Genomic DNA, 24,337 nt, shown 5'->3' with positions numbered 1-24,337 from the left:
GACTCTTAAAACTTCCTGACATGCACGAGCCTCTAATAAGAAAAACAAACTTCCAGCTGACATCCAACGCCCCATCAGAGCACGTCTTTACAACAGCAGCCACCAAACCCACCACCACCCGACCACCCAGCCACTCCACGCCCATCAGCCAAGTCCACATGCGCTCCCTGTGTCCTCCTTATCCCATCCTCTTCCTTGGAAACATCCACACCCGCACATGGGTTCCTAGTGCCATCTCTTCCCCCCGCGCTGTGTCATCTATCCATCTCTCTCTCTTTTCACTGTTGAGCTATCTGTTCACCACGTCAGTTTAACGGGCAGGAACCATCAACTCAAGCTGTGTTTTCTCACATTTTGTTTTTCTTGGCCTCATTTGAGTCTGGGAGGAAATCGCTTCCCTCACTCTGCTGATGAGTTCAATCAGTAGTCATTTTTGTGATTTTTTTTTTTTTTCCTCTCGATGCAAATGAATCATTAACCCAATCAACCCGATTGTTTCCAGACTAGGGATGTTGCGTTACTTGTTTTCACAATTAATCATGGTATTAAACGGCAAAATAAATTAATCGTAAAGATTCCTAAATACCGTCACTTTCCAAAAATGATTATACAAATATAAATACAAATAACTTTATTACGGTAATCCCCAAAGGGAAATTCATTTGTCTGTCAGGCCATCTGCCATTTGCAGAAAAATAGCTTCTGCAGATTACGCAACGACGCCACAGATACTGGGTTTAATTACATTAATGTCAATTAATTTTCCCAGCATAACACTGAATTGGTAGGAAATTAAATGTTAGCAGCATGTCATTTGTAATAAAAGATTAAAATAAACTTAAACATTTATATATAGATGACAATTAATGACTGTAATATTTTAAACATTTTCTGAAGGATTAATAATTGGTCCTATATTAATAGAAACTTAAAATATTTTGTGTACAGAATGATTAATGTAATTAGATATTTTTTTCACTATATTTGATTTTAAACATTCATAGTGTTGTAAAATCAATTAATGCATATTAACCGTGATAATCGTGATACCGCGATTGTTTCTCTGACAGTAATTGTACCAAGAAAATCTATAATTGTGAGTCGACATCCCTAATCCAGACTCAAGTGAGGCGGGATCGAGAGAGCAGAGGTTGTGTTTGTGTGTTTCGACCCCGTGTGTGTGTGTTCAATAGTCCAACAGTTCCTCCTCTCTTTAAAATGATCATCTGTCGTCTCTCTGCTTCTTTTTATTATTATATTGGTTTACATCCGATTGTTTTGTTGACTTTTGTTGTCGTGTCTCTCTTCTTCCCTTGTACTCGGGTTGTGCCGTGTGTAACATGAATATGGCTCCTCCTCCTCTTGTGCGCGCGCTGCTCTGAATGTTGGTTCCAGGTCTGAGGAAGAAGAACTTGTCTCCTGGCGCCGTGGAGACGGAGGTGCGAGGCATCACCGGCGTCGACTTGTTCGGTGCCTCGGACGCTGTCGTCAAACACGTTCTGGAGGTGAGCAAAAGCTTTCACATGTATACAGGGTATCCGCGGAGTCTTGAAAAGTATTAAAAGGTGATAAATCAATTTTGGGAAAATTAAGACCCTTAAAAAGTATTAAAAAGTCTTTTCACGACTTTATAAAGTCTTAAAATGTCATGGTATTTTTTCTGAATTAGCTTCTGAAAGAGTTTGAGTCCTAAAAAACATAGTCAAAGTGTGTGAATTTATTCATTTTATTAAAAACCAAAGATGAACCGGTACATAACAAAGAAAAGAAGATTGTTGTTTTTTGTTTTTTGAGTGGAGCAATGTTTTTTTGTTTTGTTTTTTGATAAACTTTGCCTTTGATTTATTATCCTAGCCTATTTTGAATTCTGTTGTATCATAGTGGTCTTTATCACAAACTAAAACTGTTAAGTTAAAAGTGTCACTGATGTAAATGGTTACAGCTTGAAGTGGCGGTGAGGTATTAAAAAATATTGAGAAGGTCTTGAAAAAGTCTTAAAAACTAAAAGACATTAACTTCAAGATTCCTGTATATACCCTGGTATGGCTTTATTTATTTTTATTTTATTGTTTGTTTTTTTTACCTTGTTTTTTATTTTACCTTTTTTCCACTTTTTACAGCTGCACATAATTTTACACTTATAATCAAGAATCTTGTAAGAATTTTGAATTTATATATAAATAGGACAGAGGATCATTTATATTACAGTGAGAGAAAGACAAGAAATAGAAGAAAATAATAATAAAAAAAATATATATTTATTATTTTAACTTAACTTATTTCAGATTTATTCAAAATCCTACATACAGAATAATATTCATCACAACAGCTGTCTTCTCAAGTAGTGCTTATAGGGAGATGATGACAATTACAACAAACAACAATATGATCATTAGACACAACAAAGGAGACTTTAATAACACAAGGAAAAAATAAAATAAAACAAAATAAGATAAAAGAAAATAGAATCAAAAATATCAGATTAATAGTATAGATTGGATTCATATTGTGTATTTGAGTTCCTCAGTGTATAACAGTATAACCATGGCAGAGCTCCACCTTCTAATGAAGATAATTATCTTTTTGAAGTCTCAGGGAGTGTGTTTTAGTTATTTTTGTGCAGATTGCCGTTTGTCAATGACAGGTCAGTGGTGGAAAATGTCTCCTTCTCCCAAGGTGCAGTGCTCACCTGAAGCCTTATTTTATAAAATTAATTATTTATCAATTAGTAAATCACAATAATCTGAATCCAGAGACGGAGAGAGGCAAGTTGGCTTTATACAAAGATTTTCCATTTGGACGCTGACTTGACTTCCAAGTTTCACTCCTGTTTGTGGAGAATACGATGAACATGGTTTAAATTGAATCACATCATGTTCTTCTCGGTTTCCTTTAGTCCTAGATTATATTACTTCTTAAGGACCAGACATGTCTCAGGAAGGAAATAAAATTACAACTCCTCCTGGTCTGGGTTGTACCATCAGTAACAGAAGTCGAAAGCTGTGAGACATTAGGACACAACAGTCAGACTCACTCTCATCCATGGACTCCTTCACCTCTGGAGGTGGTGACGAAGGTGACAAGGGAACAAGACTTCAGCAGCTTAGAAAGTTTATAATTAGATTTTTTTAACATCAACATGTGACATAAATCTAAAAATAAATGAGTTTATTGGAGAATATATAATGGTAAGAGTTTATTTATATTCAAGCTGTTGGTGTTTTAGTTTAGTTTTCATGTTTCTGTTCACTCCGAATTTTGTCTGCATTCTGGTTCCCGTCTTCTAGCGCAGGGGTTCTCAACTAGTCTCACTCTCATTTTCCCATGGTCATTAAGTCGCGACCCACTTTTATAGAATTCAAACCAAGATTTTTTTTTTAAAGCCTTTAAAAACTCATTTAGCTCTTTATTGAGCAAAGTGCATTTCAAGGCACATGAATGAAACTGAGGAGGACCATGACAACTGTACGGAAGTGAATAAAAAAATATCAAACTGCACAAAATGGAGACCAACAAAATGATATATTTGACTTCTAATGCATCTCTGCATTCAGAGCATATTCACAAAAGTGAATAAATATCAAATTGCACAAAATAAAACCCACAAAACAAAACAAGATTCACTGCATTCAGGCCACATTAATAAGAAACTGATATCTTTGCATTCAGAGCAAATGGAGCAAATAATAAGAAACTGAGGAGGAGCATTACAACTGCATGTGTTCACGTGTCTCGTGCCTTTCAAAATAAGTTATTTTTCAAAATAAAAGACATGTCCAACATCAGATGTGCATTAAATATTATTTACTTTTTTGACCAGCTGTCCGCGACCCACCAGTTGAGAACCACTGTTCTAGCGGATCCGGAAATCACCAAATTCACCAAAGTAAAAGTGTTCACCAACATAAAACGTATAAAATAGACAATAACTTGGAATACAATTAAATACAATAAAAGAAAAAGGTTAACTTAATGGCTCAGGGGTTTTCTTGTAAATTATATTCCTTAAATTAAAAAGATTCACAGCATGTTATTAGCTTGGTGCTTTTATTTTGACGGAGAGGCCTGTCTCTCTCTCTCGCCCTGGATCAGCGAGGCAACGGCCCCAGACTAAGTTTTCACTGAGCTGTCAGTGTTTACAAGGTGAGGTGGAGGTTTTTGTTTGGACGTGTGTGAACTGAGGTCGTGTGTCTGTGTGCAGGGTCACGACCGTGGGGTCAACTGGGCGGCTTTCCATCCCAGCATGCCTCTCATCGTGTCTGGCGCTGATGATAGGCAGGTCAAGATCTGGAGGATGAACGGTGAGCTAAAATATATTTTAAAAAACCAGATACTGCTGACAGAATTTATTTAATTTGTGTATTTTTCTGATTTAAAGGGACAACTAGGAGTTTGTATTTGGTTATAATAAAGTCTCACATTAATGTGGATGAATCTACACTAGCCACACTTGCTAATGGCTCTATTTTCGATCAATATATCGTTTTGTCTCTATCGTTATTTTGTTATTTTAATTAATGGTGGAAATGCTGGGCGAGCCGACCAGCATTTCCTTACTTTCGGTTTCGTGGCGAGTCATGAGAATAACGCCGCCGAATCGCCGTTTATGGTGGGAACTACGACGGTATCTGATCGTCTTTGAACCTCTGACTTTAATTCTTGATGAATGAAACCATGAGTCTGTCTTGCGCCGGTCAAAGAATTTCACGGTGCGCGGAGGCTCATAAATGTAGTGTGAAAACGCTTCGCTTTTCCAAAACTCCTCGTTGTCCCTTTAAAATGAAAAGTCATCGTCCATCATCAATCAGGAACAAACGATGAACAAACTTATCCTTTTCCAGAATCCAAGGCCTGGGAGCTGGACACGTGCCGCGGCCACTACAACAACGTGTCCTGTGCCGTCTTCCACCCGCGTCAGGAGCTCATCCTGTCCAACTCCGAGGACAAGAGCATCCGGGTGTGGGACATGTCCAAGAGGACCGGGGTGCAGACCTTCCGCCGCGACCACGACCGCTTCTGGGTGCTGGGAGCTCACCCGAACCTCAACCTGTTTGCTGCTGGTGAGTGGAGGCGCCAGTCTGCGTCATAATGTTGTTTCTGAACGAGGAAAAACCTCTTCTAACCCCTACCTGCAGGGTCTTAAAAACATGAATGTCTTAAACTTGATAACCGTGAAGTAAGGAGGCTTTGAAAAGGTCTTAAATTTTGTTTACAAGTCTTAAATTTCGTTCTTAAAGGTCTTATTTCTTCCCTTTCTTATCTGCATGTTACAGCGCAACAACATAACTGTATACTAAGTAAACTAACAAAAAAATCATGGAACGTTGCGTTGTAAAAAGCTTTTTTCTCCGACTTTTTCGATCGCCGACATGAGGTTTCAACATGGTAGTCAGAGTTTTCTAGAACGCTGACCCACTGAAATTTCATTTAATTTATTTGTAACGGGACTCTGCGTATTCATGAACATCCAAAATGTAAATACACCAGATTTAGCTCTAGGCTAATTTCATTGCTCGCGCGGCAACTTCGAGATGGTCAAGTGCCAATGTAAGGCTGTAGGCTCCATTGTAATGCATGTACACACAGACGTTCACTCATTCACTCACACACACCACAGGCTTCTTCTTCTTTCTTTTTTTTGCCATGGCCCGGCCCCCGCCATAAAAAAAAAACGAAAGAAATCTCACTCCAAGCTAAGTTCAAAACAGTGTTGAGAGATTGCAGCAGAATTTTGAAGGATGAATGCTCCATTGTAATACATTTGCACACAGGCGCGAGCACGCACACACTGTATTGTTTATTAAAGAAAGTTATAGTTATTTGTCCCTGTGTTATTCTGTTATTCTGACAGATTTTTTTTGCATGATTTCATTCATGCATGCCAGAACAGGTGCGAGGCTGGTCTTAAATTCCATTGGATGTGGTCTTAAAAAGGTCTTAAAGTCTTAAATTTGAGTTGAAAAATCCTGGGGGTACCCTGTTCTTACTTTAGCGACTGCCATTAGTGCACAAGACTAGAAGATGCTGATCAGCAAAATCAAGAGAGCAGATATATGTAATGTTTCCAAAAGAAGAAAAATGTGTGATATGTGGATGTTTCACTAATAGATGACTTCTTGTGTCCTTTAGGTCATGACAGCGGCATGATTGTGTTCAAGCTGGAGCGCGAGCGTCCAGCGTACGCCGTGCACGGAAACATGTTGTACTACGTCAAGGACCGGTTCCTCCGCCAGCTCGACTTCAACAGCAGCAAGGACACCGCCGTCATGCAGCTGCGCAGGTTGGGACTTCCTCCTCATTCTGTAAAAGTCTTGTGGAAGCATTTTGAAAGTAAAATATTAATGTTTTGTGTCTTGTTTTGTCCCAGTGGATCTAAGTTCCCAGTGTTCAGCATGTCCTACAACCCCGCTGAGAACGCTGTCCTGCTCTGCACCGTACGTAGCGCTCAGTCCAACACACACACGCTCTTCTCTCACTGCAAACACAAACTCTTGTTTCAGGGTTCTTACGGATCCTTAACAAGTCTTAAAAGGCATTGAATTCATTAATCTAAAAACAAGGCCTTAATTGGCATTAAAATGTCTTAAATCATTTTTTCAAACGTCTTAAAAATGTTAACACTTGGTAAGTGGTATTTTATGGTTGTAATTAGTCTCAAATCTCAAAATAATTGGTAACATTTCGACATAGAGAAGTTAGTGGCGGCCGTCAACGCTAAATTTCTCACCGCCTCCAGCTCCCGAGTCAGTGATTTTTTTTTTTCCCGGACTTTTTATGCATTTATTTTGAAAGGACAGCTGGAAAGAGACACAATCCAATGTTCATGTAGCAGTCACTTTACCTTGGATCACATAGGAAAGTGGGTAAAATTGTCCCTATAACCCTATGTAATTGATGTGGGGGTTTTCTTTTTTTTTCTGCATTTGTGTTTATTATGAAGTCAGTCTTAAATTTAATTTCAAGTGGCTTTAAAAAAGTCTTAAAAAGTCTTAAATTTAACTTGGCTTAAGCTGTAGGAACCCTGTGTTTTCATGTTTTCCTGTGTGTTTAATGTAATGCTGTGTGTGTCCTGCAGAGGGCGACCAACCTGGAGAACAGCACCTACGACCTGTACTCGATCCCCAAAGAGAGTGACTCTCAGAACCCCGATGGTACTGAAACCTCACAACACAAATCCATTAAAACCATTTCCCTCCAATTTTTCTTTTTTTAAATCAGTGATATATTTGTAATTCAAGATGTCGATCACATACAAAGTTGAATCCTTTTTTAAACATCCTGCACTTGACGACTGTAATAACACAGATTGTGTCTTGTCTCAGCTCCGGAGGGGAAGAGGTCCTCGGGTCTCACAGCCGTCTGGGTGGCCAGGAACAGATTCGCCGTCCTGGACCGCATGCACTCTGTAAGTGTATTTACAGGTTTATTAATATATATTATAAGTAGAAACACATCGATAAAGATCAGAGTGACATCATGACCAGGATTTCTACATGAAAACTTAGAAAGGTATAGATGGAGGTTTTGATCTTTCAATAAAATCAAAGGCCTGTGTGCATTCATTCAAGCTGAAATAGGTAACCAGACGATGTAAGTCAAAGGTGTTTTTATCTTTTTGTGTATGATATTTCTTCAGATGCACGTACAGCTAGGGAATAGGGATGTCACAGTTACTTGTTTTCACAATTAATCGCGGTATTAAACACCACAATAAATTGATCGTAAAGATTCCTGAATACCGTCACTTTAAAAAAAAAAAAGATTAAGTCTGAACCGTATCGGCAGATGTGCGCCAAAGTAAAGGTAAATGCACAGATACTGGTCCATTTACCTAACGTAACATTGAATTGGTAGGAATTGAAATGCTAGAATGTCATTTGTAATTAAAATTTTTTTTTTTTTAAATAAATGTCAACATTTGGTATAGATGGCAATTAAAGACTGTAATATTTCAAACACTTCCCCTGGGGGATTAATAATTAATAAACATATTTTAATAGATACTTAAAATATTTTGTGTAAATAATTAGTAATGTAATTATATTTTGACTATATATTTGATTTTACACATTAACAGTGTAATTAATGCATAATAATCGTAGTACTGTGATTATTTCTCAGACAATAATCGTACCAAGAAAATCTATAATCGTGACATTCCTAAGTAGCTAAATTCATGATGAGCATTATGCCAAAAACGAAAGAAAGAAAGTTTTTATTATTCGCTATGAAACAAATTTTAGACACCCGCTCACTAAAAGATGAAGTGAGTTACAGATCAGCTCCTCTAAAATGAACTCCTTCCTTCCTTCCTTCCTTCCGTCCTTCGCAGCTGCTGATTAAGAACCTGAAGAATGAAATCGTGAAGAAGGTCCAGGTGCCGAGCTGCGAGGAAATCTTCTACGCGGGGACGGGCTCGCTGCTGCTGCGCGACGCCGACGGGGTCACGCTGTTCGACGTGCAGCAGAAACGCTCCCTGGCCACCGTCAAGATCTCCAAGGTCAAGTACGTGGTGTGGAGCTCCGACACCAGCCACGTGGCGCTGCTGGCGAAACACGGTGAGTCGACTGGATGGATGGATGGATGGATGGATAAGGAAGATCAGGGTTCTTACGGATCCTTAAAAAGTCTTAAAAGGCATTGAATTCATTAATCTAAAAACAAGGCCTTAATTGGCATTAAAATGACTTACCGGTAAATCAATTTTTCAAAGGTCTTAAAAATGTTAACACTTGGTAAGTGGGATTTTATGATTGTAATTAGTCTCAAATCTCAAAATAATTGGTAACATTTCGACATAGAGAAGTTAGTGGCGGCCGTCAACGCTAAATTTCTCACCGCCTCCAGCTCCCGAGTCAGTGTTTTTTTTTTCCGGACTTTTTATGCATTTATTTTGAAAGGACAGCTGGAAAGAGACACAATCCAATGTTCATGTAGCAGTCACTCTACCTTGGACCACATAGGAAAGTGGGTAAAATTGTCCCTAACCTTATGTAATTGATGTAGGTTTTTTTCTTCTTTTTTCTGCAGTTGTGTTTATTATGAAGTCGGTCTTAAATTTAATTTCAAGTGGCTTTAGAAAAGTCTTAAAAAGTCTTAAATTTAACTTGGCTTAAGCTGTAGGAACCCTGTGGATGGATGGATGGATGGATGGATAATCCACCGCCGCGGGGAGAGGGAGATGCTTATCAGAGAAAACACAACGTCTTTATCTTGTTTGTGCTGCCGAGGCCGAAGCTCTGAAACGTTTCTAACTCACTGAGCTACGAGCCCAGTTCGGACAGACTGATGATAAGCAGAGACAGGAAGTCATTGTAAAAGCCCCTGCTCTTATTATTTGTGCTTAAAGGGATAGTTCAACATTTTGGCAAATTGGCCCATTGCCATAATCCCTATATCCACCACGCTATGAGATAATAACACAACGTTACCAGACAGAGTTGTTTTAGAGGTAAATTCATGCAAAACAGCTGATGCGTGTTCCCGTCGGGGGCAGTTTTTCATCAAGCAGTCTCTGTATTTACCTCTAAAACAACTCTCTCTCGTAACGTTGTGTTATTATCTCATAGCGTGGTGAATGTGCAGGTCACAACTTGTCCACCAGAGCGTTGTGGAGTTGTTGGATTGTGTATTTGATGAGTTTGATCAGGGAAACCGAGAAATCCCATTAGCCTCCGTACCGTAGCTTTGGACAGCTGTGTTGAATGTGTGGAACTATCCCTTTAAAACTAATGAAAGATGATTCTGTGTCATGGAGGAAAAAATGTGGTTTCATTAATTCAAACAAGTGCAAAAACACACATCAAGACGGCACCTCCACCGGATAGTTCAAACCTGACGTTCATCTCTGTATCTATCTAAATCTGAATCTAAATCACCTTGTGTCTCTTCGTATCCTGCAGCCATCATGATCTGCAACCGTAAGCTGGAGAGTCTCTGCAACATCCACGAGAACATCCGCGTGAAGAGCGGCGCCTGGGACGAGAGCGGAGTCTTCATCTACACCACCTCCAACCACATCAAATACGCCCTCACGTCCGGGTAAAGTGCTGCAGAGAAACACTCAAACACACTCACCTGTATTTGACCTTTGATCAGGGAATGCCACATGTAGAGCAGCAAGACTGGAGCTGTAAAATAACTGACTCACTGGTGGTTGGTTCATGTATGGATGTATTTTATTAGTCCACAGATATGATTTAAAGGAGCTATATGTGTAAGAAATGTATGGCAGGTAATAGAGCTGCAACAATTAAACGATTAATCGAACAATAATCGATTTTTAAATTAATCATCAACTATTTCGATAATCGAATAATCGGTTTGAGTAGTTTTTTTCAGAAAAAAAGTCCAAATTCTCTGATTTCAGCTTCTTAAATGTGAATATTTCTGGTTCCTTTGTTACTTTATGACAATAAACTGAGTCTCTCTTTGGTTTGTGGATAAAATAAGACATTTGATGATGCAATCTTGTGGTTTGAGAAACACTGATTGACATTTTTCAACATTTTATTGACCAAACAACTAATCGATAAATCGTTTAAATAATCGACAGATCAGTCGATAATGAAAATAATCGTTAGTTGCAGCCCAAGCCGGTAATCATAAAATCATCCAATATGTCACCAGAGACTCAGGAAACATGTTAATTTAAAATACTGATCTAACAACAATGGTACAGACAGAATATTCACATTTAAACGTTGAGATTTTATCTACAGCACTCAAATCATGTTTATGTTTTGATTTTGTGTTTTGGCCTGTTGTTCACCCACTGCTCTCTATGAATCACTAAGTTAGTAGCATTTGGGCATCCAGGTTGACAGTTACCACTAAAGCATTGAAGATCATGTCTTATGTTACTAATATTAAAAGCTGTCGCTTTGACTCTCAGAAACGACTTAAACAAAAGCAGAAACAAAACCAGGATCTGCATAGGAGGAGATCTTACTTACAGCTCCTGTAATATGAGAGGTGAAACGTCTTCCTAGACAAATAACTAAGTCCAGTTGCTTTCGATTTAACCTCCTTTGAAACATAGGAGGAGATGCGTTTGAAAGATGGTGACGGCTGAAAGCAGAGAAGAATTTCTAATGCTTCTTATATTCAAATTATATTCAAATGTTGAATTCATTAAGCTCATTATATACACCTGTGCCATTTTATTATTATGTACCTCGTTCACTAAAGGGCATTCCAACCAAATCTGTTATGTAGCATTTGCAACACACATACGTTTTATCAACTCAATATAAAACTTCGAGAAAGCCAATCGAAATATATAAGTAGTGGTGCAACGGATCACAGTTGATCCGTGATCGGCTCATGCGTGTAGTGTGGGAACACGTAGACCACCGCCCCAGCCGAATAAACGGGCAATAAAAAAAAAACACGCCACTCATAAATGTTAAGCTGCAGCTCTACTGTACTTCGCACACAGCAACAACAAAATAGTTTGTTTTATCAACATGTTTACTACTGAGAACGTCGCAACGCACTACGTTAATTTACGTTGTTGCGGAAGGCACGTGTCCTGACAGCCCTACTGGACTCACACCTACAGTGGCTTTTTGCACAATAATCTGTTTTCCCAGTGCATGTAAGCAGCTTTATCCGCTCCATTTCCTTCTGTTGCTACCGGTTGCTACATTATCGTGGTTCAAGTGGCGTAGAGACTGTGGTTGTGTCCGAAATCACTCACTCATTCGCTCCTCCCTACTCACTATATAGTGAATTCAATATAGTGACTATATAGTGACTCACTGGTCAAATAAAAAAACACTTTCGGACACTACTCCGCCGCACAGTTAATGACGTATTACGTCGCGTAATTAAAACGTTCCGACCGCGATCATAACGGCCAGTGCAGGTACCATGGATACAACCATGGTAACGGCCGGTGTAGAGGAGTAAAGCAATATATTAAGCGGTAATATATATATATATATATATATATATATATATATATATATATATATATTTAAGCATCAAAGATGTTCAATCAAACCCACATAGTTTGAAACAACATTCAAAACACACACAGCCAGTGTCACAACTAAGCATAACGTCCGCTAGCTTAATGCTAACGTTAATGTAAAACACCATAGACGGGCTAACAGAAATGAGCCTCGCTATCCAGAGTCTGTGGTCAGTTTATAACGCTTGTTAGGAAATTTGCTCTGACGTTTGTTGTGGGAGTCTGTGGAAGCCGCGACCGGACAACTCTGGCAGCTGGACACATTTATTGAGAGGCTGCTGCACTACTGCATAGCTACACCGGTCGTTCTGGGCCGGTGTCTTAACGGCGTCGATCCGTGACCGCAATGCATGATGGGATATCTTGCTCCGGTTAGTGACCATCGGATGCTCACTACATTTCGCGGTGAATTGTGGGATAGATTCAGTGCACTATATAGTGAACATTAATAATCACTAAACATTCGGACACCACTACAAAATGGCCTGGTGGTCACTATATAGTGAGTAGGGGGTGATTTCGGACACAATCTGTGTGAGTGAGTCTCGGGGTACCAGAGCCACAAAGATGGAGGTTAAAGCTCGACTCCAGGGGGGAGGCGGAGGGAAAACAATGTGCTGCAGTATTTTGAATTTGACTGCAGCAACAATTTTGGCCACAATCTTACTTACAGCTCCTGTAATATTATTATGTTATTATATTATTTCCCTAACATGCTGCTTTCCATGGCGTCCCTGCAGTGACCATGGCATCATCAGGACCCTGGACCTGCCCATCTACGTGACCCGGGTGAGGGGCAACAGCGTTTACTGCCTGGACCGGGAGTGCCGGCCGCGCGTCCTCACCATCGACCCCACAGAGTACCGCTTCAAGCTGGCGCTGGTCAACCGCAAATACGATGAGGTCAGTCAGTCTCCGATGGGATTTTTTTTAAAGACATTAGTTGAGTTTAGTTTAGTTTATTATCACAGGACAGTGTACAATACCATTAATCAATTTTAGAACAAAGAAGAGATGGTTGTACCAGATTTAGCCACTAGGGCTAATTTCCATCTGTAGTCCCAACATAAAACTCACAATACAAATCACAATAAAATACAGATCGCAGAAAAATACAGATCACAGTAAAATACAGGAGAAACCCAAGACATAGAACGACACAGGTGAACTCTTGGACGGCACAGAGGCAACACACACACCGCCGCACAAGTAGCCACATGGACAACAGGGGGACAACATAGAAAACACAGACATACATCTCCTCATTCAGAGTGGAGGAACACAGAAGACCAAAAAAGAAATAGTAGGCAAAGTGCTTATAGCAGCAAGATGTTGATTGTCATACACTGTATGTGTGGTGGACATATCAGTGCAAAGTGCTCATAGCAGCATGATTATTCACAGTATTGATAGTAATAAATAAAGTAATAATAAGTAAAACATGAAAGTGGCCACAGTGGCAGATTTTTTTTTAGTTTAGTATGTTTATTTCGGTCTCATAAAAACAAATACAATAGACAAATATAAAGGTATAAATACAAAACAAAACAAATCAGAACAAAAACACAACAAGCAAAACAATTTACTTTGACCGAAAAGGTGTAGGCTGAAGCATCAGCTTATTTTGCCTACCCTTCTTAAATTAACATTTTTCGTTCACTCAATTTAAAATTTTTTTTACAGAGCAACAACAAAAAGAAAAAAAACCCTGCATATTCTACATACAGCAGTTTATAAGCACACTGGTATTTATAAATCAGTTTTATATTTATTAATAATATTATTTTTAAATAACTTTTTGAATCTATTAAGTGTGTTGCACAGTTTGATTTCTAATTCTAGATTATTCCATTGATAAATGTAATACCAACGATGGTAGTTCTCAGTTACAAAAAATAAAAAGTTACCAGCTATGGTAATGTGACAGGTGTATCTATGGATATCAGATGAAAACAGAGACAAGAAGTGCTAACGAAGAAGAGAAACAGCCCAATGAGTCGGGCAGAGAGCCTGACAGCGCCATCTAGTGTTGGCAACTTTGATGGCAAAGGAGTCATTTCTTTGTGGCAAGATAGAAGCTGCGATAGTTTTTGTCGGTCTTCGGGTCATTAGGGAGACTGTTCCATTCACCAATGGCCTTGACCCGAGTGTTTTCCCCCCTTGTGCTTGTTCTGATGTCATCATCCCTGTCTCCGTGGTTTCCTCCAGGTGCTCCACATGGTGCGTAACGCCAAGCTGGTGGGTCAGTCCATCATCGCCTACCTGCAGAAGAAGGGCTACCCCGAGGTGGCGCTGCACTTTGTCAAAGACGAGAAGACGCGCTTCAGTCTGGCTCTGGAGTGTGGCAACATCGAGGTGGGTCGCTGTTAAATTTACTACTTGTGTCTTTTTTCTTTTATGTACGTACATAGGCGTAGGCCCAAGACTTTGTACTTTTAACTTCAGTCGTAGCAGCAACTTATTGTCCCCATGGGGAAATTGGGTTGCAGCAGATCACACGTGGCATTTCATCTATTAAACAACACTAAACAATAAGCAAATTTCATAAATAGTTCGACAACGAAACAGTAACACTCATCAGCAATAAGAATCACACTTGAAGTATCAATATGTTAAGATATTAGTCTCAGTCTTAACTTGAGACTTAACTAGATTTCTCTGACTCTTTTATCTTTTCCTTCTTTTCACATTTTTTATCAGATTTATACATTTTTTTTATTTTATTTACCTGGCTTACATATAAATGTCACATGTTTTTCCTATCCTCAAGTCCTATAGTGCTATATAAATAACTAAAGTTTAAGTTTAAAGGGCAATTCCAGGCAAATTCAATGGAGCCAAGTTGACACGTTTACTGGTATAATAAACATTATCCAGATTTACCCTCACTGCTACGAACACGTCGTTTCTTCTGAGTTGATATTCCTTTGTTGATAAAACAAACGGGAGCTTCAGACGACCTGTAAACATAGTGAGACGTCAACTTGACTCTTGCGTGAGACTTCGAGACTTTGTATTACAGCTCAGTTTACAAACATGTCATCTTTCTTGGAGTGAACAAACCCCTCGTTGTATGTTTGAAGCCATCTGACGTTGTCTGTGGAAAACAATTGCAGTTTTGTGAGATGTAAACAGCCTAAGATCCGTCCGCTCCCATTAAAGGCTGCTGTGGCGATGCAGGGACAGAGAACTACTGCATACATTTTCAGATTCATTCTTTTAGACCTAAAATACTACGAAACTAGAGCCCCAGGTTGAATTTGCCCGGAATTGCCCTTTAACCCTCCTGTTGTCCTCCTAGGTCAAGGAAGGAAGGAAGGAAGGAAGGAAGGAGGGGAAAACGAAGGAAAGATAGAAGGAAGGAGGGAACAGATTGGGTCAATTGGGTCAAAAAGTAAGGAAGAAGTAAGAAGGAAGGAAGGAAGGAAGGAAGGAAGGAAGGAAGGAAGGAAGGAAGGAAGGAAGGAAGGAAGGAAGGAAGGAAGGAAGGACAAAGGGAAAGATGGGACGAAAGAAGGAAGGGGAAAAGGGAGGAAAGATAGAAGGAGGGAGGGAACAGATTCGTTCAAGGAAGGAAGGAAGAAGGAAGGAAGGAAGGAAGGAAGGAAGGGAGGGGAAAAGGATTGTGGAAAGAAAGATGGAGTGGGAGGGTGGATTCGTTCAAGGAAAGAAGAAGGGAAAGAAGGGAGGAAAGAAAGATGGAGGGAGGGAGAGGGAACAGATCTGGTCAATTGGATCAAAAGAGGAAGGAAGGAAGGAAGGAAGGAAGGAAGGAAGGAAGGAAGGAAGGAAGGAAGGATGGAGGAAGGGAACAGATTGAGAAGGACAAGAGGAGGGTTAACAGGGTCCTTACGGATCCTTAACAAGTCTTAAAAGGCATTGAATTCATTAATCTAAAAACAAGGCCTTAATTGGCATTAAAATGTCTTAAATCAATTTTTCAAAGTCTTAAAAATGTTAACACTTGGTAAGTGGTATTTTATGATTGTAATTAGTCTCAAATCTCAAAAATTGTCCCTATAACCCCATGTAGTTGATGTGGTGTTTTTTTTTTTCTTTTCTGCATTTGTGTTTATTGTGAAGTCGGTCTTAAATTTAATTTCAAGTGGCTTTAAAAAAGTCTTAAAAAGTATTAAATTTAACTTGGCTTAAGCTGTAGGTTAAGTTGTTTTTTTTTTCATCATTTCCTGTGCTGCTCTTTACCTCCAGGTGGCGCTGGAGGCGGCCAAGGCTCTGGACGAGCGCAGCTGCTGGGAGCGTCTGGGCGAGGCGGCGCTGCTGCAGGGCCACCACCAGGTCGTGGAGATGTGCTACCAGAGGACCAAGAACTTCGACAAGCTCACCTTCCTCTACCTCATCACGGGAAACCTGGCCAAGCTGCGCAAGATGATGAAGATCGGTGAGCGAGCGGTGGATGAGTTGTTGTTTGTTGTGTTCTCTTAGAGTTTATCTAAATACTAGGGGTTGGGAGAAAAAATCGATTCACATAAGTATCGCAATATTTTTGACGATTTTTTTTTTGTGATCAAATTTTTATTGAGATTTCGAGGACAACAATCATCATTCAACAGCACATAAATAAAGTAATTACCGTATAAACAAGTGCATACCCATGTACACACACACACACACACACACACACACACACACACACACACACACACACACACACACACACACACACACACACACAAATATGCCGAGTAAAAATGATAATAAAATGAAAACATAAAAATAAAATGAAGATATGACTGAAAATAAATAAATAATAGAAATACAAAAGGCAAGTAAGTAAAATACATCAACTGTCACAAATGCAAAAGGAAAAAAGTGCCATTGAAGCATAACTTAGTTAGATCTATCAAATGGTTATATGCCATCCACAGTTTGCAGTACGTAGTAAAAACCCAAACAGGGAACATAAACCAAAGAAAACAAGACCAGAGGGGGGAAGGGGGGTCTCAGCTCACATTTTTTTGACGATTTTTAAATTGATTTTTTTTTTCAAAATCATTTTTTTTTTTTTTTTTTTTTTAAATATTGTGCAATGTGCATTTGTTCGCCTTTTTTACATACAGAGATTCTGGGTTTTGAAAAGGGTTTACGTTCACTTTATAATGGAGTATGTTAATTTATAGGCTCCTACAGCATTTGTGTGCAGATAAATGTTAAAATGTAGCAGTTTACCTCAGTCTATGTCTCATTTTGTCAGAAAGGTTTCTGAAGCCTGTTTTTTCTATACTCTTTTATTTTTGCCTCTTTTATGCAGTCCAGGCTTTTGAAAAGAGAGTAAACATATACGTATATTGCTGCTGAATATATCTTAAAAACTGACTTACATGTGATGTGTATTTTGGGGGGAAATATGGTTCCTGGAATAGTCTGTAGACAATCATAATCATTCAACTGTTTCACTGGTGTTAAAAATGCTAAAACTAAAAATCGAGAAAATCTGCAATATTGTAGAATCGCAATTTAAATCGAATCGGCATCCAAAAAATCATAGAAGAATCGAATCGGGAGAAAAGCATATCGTCCCAGCCTAAATACTGTATGTGTGTGTTGTGTTTGTGTGCAGCTGAGATCAGGAAGGACATGAGCGGCCACTACCAGGCGGCGCTCTACCTGGGAGACGTCAGCGAGAGGGTCCGCATCCTCAAGAACTGTGGACAGAGTGAGTCAGAAATCATTCAGCATTAATAGTTCAGGTTCAGTCGGTGGATATTTTCCTTTCTCCGTTCTTCTTCTGCACCTGTAAACGTGTGTGTGTGTTCATGTTTGCAGAGTCTCTGGCCTACCTGACCGCCGCCACACACGGGCTGGACGAAGAGGCCGAGGCGCTGAAGGAGACCTTTGACCCGGAGAAGGAGACGGTGAGTGTGGGGGGAAGAGGAAACATCCTGTCTCCGTAAAACCACTTCATTATTGTATAAAATAAATACACAACTTTAATGGTGATAATGACGGTGAACACTGTCACTCAGGTGCCAGAGGTTGATCCCAACGCTCAGCTGCTGCAGCCTCCTCCTCCCATCAACCCTCTGGACACCAACTGGCCTCTGCTCACCGTGTCCAAGGGCTTCTTCGAGGGAGCCATCGCAGCAAAGGGTGAGTCGTCAAGACACATAACACATGCACAGATACTGTACATACATGCCTGTGCAGGGTTCCCACGCCTCATGGAAAACGCATGGAAAATGAGATTTAAAAAAAGTTAAATGTCCTGGAAAAGCTTGAGCTGCCCCGGGCAATTATTTATCACACTGTGACATCAGCTACCAGAGCTCAATTTGACTTTTTCAGACCCCACCAAGGATGCATTTTCCAAAATGCTTGATGAGTGTTTCCAGTATTGGACCATGAGCATTAGGTTTTTCTCTCCTCTGCTGAGTGACAGATAGAGGAGCTGCAGTGAGCGTGGTTTAAAAACAAAAACAAAAGCATTATTCTATGATAAATTTGTCATAATTTATCCCTTTATACCCTTATTTCACTTTATCAAATGTAAATTAGCATTTTTATGATGCAACATTTATATGATGATATTATTTCTGGATGTTTTGTTGATATTTTTGTCTCTTTCTGTTAAAATGAACTCACCATAAAAACTATAGACCATCCATTTCTCACTTCTTAAAAAATCAGCGGGGGATCAAATAATTATTTTCCCCTTTCAATAAAGACCATTGGTCAATTGTAATACGTTTGATTAAGTGTTTTCTCTTTTTTTTAATGTGCTGAAAGTCAAAGTAAAGTCAGATTATTTGTGGAAACCTGCTGTCAGAGTGAGAACCGTGTTTTTTTTGTTTTTTTTTCTATTGTAGGGAAGGCAGGTCAGATGGCCGCCGATCCGGACATGGAAGCTACAGGAGGCGAGGGCTGGGGAGACGATGCCGAGCTCCAGCTGGACGAAGGTGAATTACACTTAGAAATATTCTTTAAAACAGGACCACACCGTCAGCACTACAGTACAGCGTTGTATAAATTGAATAAATTAAATAATAATTAATTCTCTCTCCCCCGTGTTTCTCTGTCTCTCAGATGGTTTCATGGACGCCCAGGAAGGATTAGGGGAGGAAGGGATAGCGAGAGAGGAGGGAGGAGGCTGGGAGGTGGAGGAGGACCTCGACCTTCCTCCGGAGCTGGTGAGAGGAGCGACATCGTTACACATCCTTTTGTTTGGTGTTATGGTTTTGCCATATTTGTGTTACTGTGTGGAAGTCTGGGGTAATGCGTATAAAACCAACCTGTTGCCTCTGTACATATTACAAAAACGAGCCATAAGAACAGTTTTTAATGTTAGGTTCAATGATCACACTAAGCCACTTTTTTTTGAAGGCATCTGCGTTAACATTTTTTGACTTGGTAAAATTTAAAACTGCATTAATCATGTATGAAGCAAAAAGTAATCTTCTTCCTTGTATAATCCAAAAATGATTTCATGAGAGGGAAGGTTGTAAAAGATATGACTTAAGAGGAAAACTCAAATTGCAACAGCAAAGTGTAAGATCGACTCTTAAAAGTATGTGTATTTCTGTCGGAGGGGTTATTCTATGGAATAGCTTGGATGTAGAGATTAAACTCAGCAAAAGTGTTAATCAATTTAAAAGTAAGTTTAGAAAAGGAGTGTTTGAAATGTATAGCAGAGAGGAGGAGAGATAAATGATGTAAACTAATGAGATGACTGTGGGGGGGGAGGGGTTTTGGAGAGTGACCTTGTGTTTTGGTTGTGTTGTATGTGTGTTGTCTGGGCTTTGTTTTGAAATAAATATGTAAAAAATAAAATAAAAAAACATCCTCCGCTTTTACCGACGGTAGATGTTGCAGATGTTGTAATGAAACCGTTTCTCTTGTTTCTGCCCCTTCAGGACTTGCCGTCTGGTGCAGGTGGAGGAGCGGAAGACGGCTTCTTCGTGCCGCCGACCAAGGGCATGAGTCCGACCCAGATGTGGTGCAACAACTCTCAGCTGCCGGTGGATCACGTCCTGGCCGGATCCTTCGAAACTGCCATGAGAGTAAGATACTTTTTTGCTTCTTTATTTTCTATAAAATCGGCGCTGGTCATATAATTAAGCAATATATCACGACAGGCCGTGGTATATGCTCATTATACCACGGCTAAGGGGCGTTGTTCAACCCCCTTAGAGTGGTATAATGAGCATATACCACGGACTGGAGTGATATATTGCTTTTATAAAACGGTTACCAATAATGACAATATAAAAGAGGGATACGCAATCAATTTCATGTAGTTTTATTCAACCAGAAATACATATTATCCAATAAAATAGCCTCACTGTGAAAAAAAATAGTCCCACCTCTCCAGACGTTAGCTCCAAGTAGCTCTGCATCTTGTCTTTACCTCCGCTTGTTTTCAGGTGAAAGTCACTGCTCAGTCCCCTCTACCATTGTTAACTCTCCCCGGAGGTTAAAGTTCACCTTAAACATGTGAATTTAACTACTTTAGTCCATTTTTTAACATCGTAAAAACATCAGCTGTCTTTGGCTACGGACTGCAACAGTCCGTTGTCATGATACATGACACCAACTTCCATTCATACCAGTCATACGTGCCTGACGCGGAGTGATAGCCTACGCTGTGATAAGGCTTTAGAATAGTAGCCGTGGTATATGCTCATTATACCACGGTTAACAACCAATCAGATCGCCGGATTTCACCTTTCCGTTTTATAATTTGACATGATTTTTCTCATTGGCACGTTTATACTGATGTTTCCTGTTTCCTCCTCTTCGCTGCAGCTGCTCCACGACCAGGTGGGAGTGGTGAACTTTGGCCCGTACCAGACGCTGTTCATGCAGACGCTGTCCCGAGGCCGCACCTGCTACCTGGGGCTGCCGTCCCTGCCCTGTCTGCGCAGCCACCCCCAGAGGAACTGGAAGGTACAGCTGATAGTTATTGGTCATTTATTAAAGGGATAGTTCAACATATTCGGCAAATTGGCCCATTGCCATAATCCCTATAGTCATAGCAGTAGGTTCATTACCTTTAATTGTCGGTGCAAGCTATTTTTAGAACGGCAGAGCAGAGCCGTGAGCTGCTCAGAGCTACGCTACGGAGACTCATGGGATTTCTTGGTTTCCCTCATCAAACCCATCAAAGACACAATCCAACAACTCCAAAACGCTCTGGTGGACAAGTTGTGACCTGCACATTCACCACGCTATGAGATAATAACACAACATTACCAGACAGAGTTGTTTTAGAGGCAAATTCATACAAAACCGCTGATGCGCGTTCCCATCGGGGGCAGTTTTTCGGCAAGCAGTCTTTGCATTTACCTCTAAAACAACTCTGTCTGGTAACGTTGTGTTATTATCTCATAGCGTGGTGAATGTGCAGGTCACAACTTGTCCACCGGAGCATTTTGGAGTTGTTGGATTGTGTATTTGATGAGTTTGATGATCCTATTAGCCTCCGTAGCGTAGCTCTGAGCAGCTCGCGGCTCTGCTCCGCCGTTCTAAAAATAGCTTGCACCGACAATTAAAGGGTAACGACCTTGGTCTGGTTTTGGACACTGACATACTTTTATTTTCTAGTTTTCTTTAGGATATCTGAGTTGTTGTTGTTATGTTCATCTTCTTCAAATCTAACGAGTCTAATGTGCGAGTTATTTTGTATTGTTTTGCAGGACTGTGGGGCGAAGCAGGGCCTTCCCGCTGTCGGCCTGCGCCTCTCCGACCTCATCTCCCGCCTGCAGCAGTGCTACCAGATGACCACCTCCGGGCGCTTCGAGGAGGCCGTCGAGCGCTTCAGAGCCATCCTGCTGTCTGTGCCTCTGCTGGTGGTTGATAACAAGCAGGAGATCGCAGAGGTGAGAACCAGACCTCGTTTGAATTTAATGTTTTTTGTTTTTTTGGTAGCTCGTTAAATAAAGTATTTCCGCTCAAACGTTCACCTGGTGACTGTGGTTCGTGTTTGTTTCAGGCTCAGCAGCTGATCACGATCTGCAGAGAGTACATCGTCGGTCTGACCATGGAGACGGAGAGGAAGAAGCTGCCTAAAGACACACTGGACCAGCAGAAGAGGCTGTGTGAGGTAACGATCTGTGGTCATAGTCTAATGCTGTGTCCAAGACTCCTCGGGAAAAAAATCTAGCTCCAAGTTGTGAAAAATTAATTGAACTCAGAAGTTAAAGGTCGGAAATTTGGGTATCATCTCAGAGCTCCGACTTTTCCGACTTGACGTCAGTGGCGGCAATAAAACACGGCCGCCCCTCATCGTCAAGGGAGTGACTGGAATTGTAATAAAAGTTATTTGTCAATGTTTTCATGCATTTTCATCTGCTTTCAAAATAAGAATAAATTACTGATGCATATACTGTATTATTCGTGTTCAGCGGTCGGCCACAATATGCAAAACTTTTCTTTTTTTTTTCCTCCAAGTTAACCTGTAAAGTGATGCAGTCAGAAATTTCCAAGTTGGAGTTTTGACTTCTCAGTTACTTCCGAGTTGTCTTAATGCAGCGTAAATGTAGGCCTACACCTCGGTGATAAGTTGTGATACAGTTGTGTCATTCCTTGGCCTGATTTTTTCTGATCTGTGTGTTTTTTTTGTTTTTTTTTCCTCTTGCAGATGGCTGCTTATTTCACCCACTGTAATCTCCAGCCCGTCCACATGGTGCTGGTGTTGCGCACAGCTCTGAACCTCTTCTTCAAACTGCGTAACTTCAAGACCGCAGCCGGCTTCGCGCGACGCCTGTTGGAGCTGGGGCCGAAGCCAGATGTTGCACAGCAGGTTGGTTTTTGCAACAGCTATTGAAGTGTTTTATCTCTTTAAAAAGACGGTTCAAGGCTATTTATTTCATCTTTAATCTCTCTCTCTGTGCCGTTCAGACCCGTAAGATTCTGGCTGCTTGTGAGAAGACCCTGACGGACGCCCACCAGTTGAACTACGACCCCCATAATCCGTTTGACCTGTGCGCCGCCTCTTTTGTCCCCCTGTACCGCGGACGCCCTGTGGAGAAGTGCCCTCTGTCCGGCGCCTGCTACTGTCCTCCATACAAAGGCCAGATCTGCAGGGTCACACAGGTACGTTATACACACAAAAATATTGTTGATTCAATGAACTAGAAGACTCAAATCTATACATTGTCCATTTAAGTAGACACACCTGCATCTTCTAACTTTAAACCTCCAATCTCACCTTGTTTCTCCAGGTGACGGAGATCGGTAAGGATGTGATCGGTCTGCGTGTGAGTCCGCTTCAGTTCCGTTGAAGAGGACGTTGTGGCGGAGATGAAACACATCCACTCTCTCTATAGAAATAATAATACAGTTCTTCACATGAGAAAAAATGAAAGCAGAAATACAGTATATATGTTTGCTCACAGTGATGTGAAACCTATTAAATCCTTTCATTGATCTATTTCCACTCACTCATCTATCCTGCACAAAAAAGCTTCTTCATCTTTTTTTTCTTAACTGCTGCTGCATGAGTTCTGTGCTGTGGCTTCATTAGAGCTGTTAAACCTAACTTGTTGTCTCTTTTTCTGACTTGTATGAGATGAATAACACTGCTCCAATACGTGTATCTGGGTAAAAATAAAAATAAAAAGGCTCAATTATGAACGGAAATATTGTGCGTATGTGTGTTTCTGTGGTTTTCCCCCCGGATGTAACACATTGTGGTTATGACACTGAAGGATGTGGAGGTGTATAAAAGTGCTACAGGATTAAATCAAAGTTCACCACAACAGGGCTGAGTCATCATGGCCATAAAGTGAGGACAAAGTTGACTCTTTGGATAGCGTTACGTTGAAAACTAGGTGGGGATGTGTTGGGAGGAGTTTAATTAGGTTGCTACAGGTAAATATATTAAAACTCACCATTTATGTGTTTGTTTTAGTTACTCCTATTTTATTTGTAACATCATTAGTGGTCATGGTTTTATTTTTCTCTCCTTTCTTTCTCTATTTCTCTTGAAAGCGGGTGGAAAGGCCGTTCTGGCTTAGGCTAAGGTTGTTGTCGTTCTCAACACACCAAACTTTTTCTTCTGTCAACAAGATTACCTCGATATACTGTACACATGTCAAGTACTATTGTATATGAACTGAAAATCTAATTAAAAAAAAGATTTATTTTAAGAAAAAACAAAGAAAAACTGACCATGAAATTATGTTTTACAAATACAGAAAAAAATCCCTGTGTCACTACAGTCATAAAGTGAGGACAAGGTTGACTGTGTGGATAGCGTTATAGATTAAAAAACAAGGTGGGGACATGTTGGGTGGACTTTAATTAGTTTGCTACAGGTAAATGTATTTAAACTGACCGATTATTTTTTTTAAATACAGAAAAAAAAAAAAAAAATCCCTGAGTCATCACAGTCATAAAGTGAGG

General features: G+C 40.2%; 1 protein-coding gene across 1 annotated transcript in view; it reads left to right on the top strand.

Moving 5' to 3' along the window:
* copa (COPI coat complex subunit alpha) overlaps nucleotides 1-23,572 on the top strand; it is a 29,986-nt gene extending 6,414 nt beyond the window's left edge. Inside the window, exons 7-30 of the mRNA XM_083992126.1 lie at nucleotides 1,396-1,505; nucleotides 4,202-4,301; nucleotides 4,842-5,060; nucleotides 6,130-6,280; nucleotides 6,368-6,434; nucleotides 7,076-7,151; nucleotides 7,323-7,405; nucleotides 8,333-8,558; nucleotides 9,903-10,041; nucleotides 12,718-12,880; nucleotides 14,186-14,332; nucleotides 16,187-16,376; nucleotides 17,556-17,651; nucleotides 17,762-17,850; nucleotides 17,962-18,085; nucleotides 18,802-18,891; nucleotides 19,019-19,122; nucleotides 19,846-19,992; nucleotides 20,738-20,878; nucleotides 21,628-21,810; nucleotides 21,924-22,034; nucleotides 22,572-22,733; nucleotides 22,832-23,026; nucleotides 23,155-23,572. Coding sequence (XP_083848252.1) covers nucleotides 1,396-1,505; nucleotides 4,202-4,301; nucleotides 4,842-5,060; nucleotides 6,130-6,280; nucleotides 6,368-6,434; nucleotides 7,076-7,151; nucleotides 7,323-7,405; nucleotides 8,333-8,558; nucleotides 9,903-10,041; nucleotides 12,718-12,880; nucleotides 14,186-14,332; nucleotides 16,187-16,376; nucleotides 17,556-17,651; nucleotides 17,762-17,850; nucleotides 17,962-18,085; nucleotides 18,802-18,891; nucleotides 19,019-19,122; nucleotides 19,846-19,992; nucleotides 20,738-20,878; nucleotides 21,628-21,810; nucleotides 21,924-22,034; nucleotides 22,572-22,733; nucleotides 22,832-23,026; nucleotides 23,155-23,214 — 3,173 coding nt within the window. The 3' untranslated portion in view covers nucleotides 23,215-23,572. The remainder of the gene's footprint in view (nucleotides 1-1,395; nucleotides 1,506-4,201; nucleotides 4,302-4,841; nucleotides 5,061-6,129; nucleotides 6,281-6,367; nucleotides 6,435-7,075; nucleotides 7,152-7,322; nucleotides 7,406-8,332; nucleotides 8,559-9,902; nucleotides 10,042-12,717; nucleotides 12,881-14,185; nucleotides 14,333-16,186; nucleotides 16,377-17,555; nucleotides 17,652-17,761; nucleotides 17,851-17,961; nucleotides 18,086-18,801; nucleotides 18,892-19,018; nucleotides 19,123-19,845; nucleotides 19,993-20,737; nucleotides 20,879-21,627; nucleotides 21,811-21,923; nucleotides 22,035-22,571; nucleotides 22,734-22,831; nucleotides 23,027-23,154) is intronic.
* Nucleotides 23,573-24,337: the final 765 nt, after the last annotated feature.

This window comes from Trachurus trachurus (genome assembly GCF_905171665.1).
Source record: "Trachurus trachurus genome assembly, chromosome: 17".
NCBI classification, from domain to species: domain Eukaryota; kingdom Metazoa; phylum Chordata; class Actinopteri; order Carangiformes; family Carangidae; genus Trachurus; species Trachurus trachurus.
This window is presented reverse-complemented; position numbering and strand designations above follow the sequence as displayed.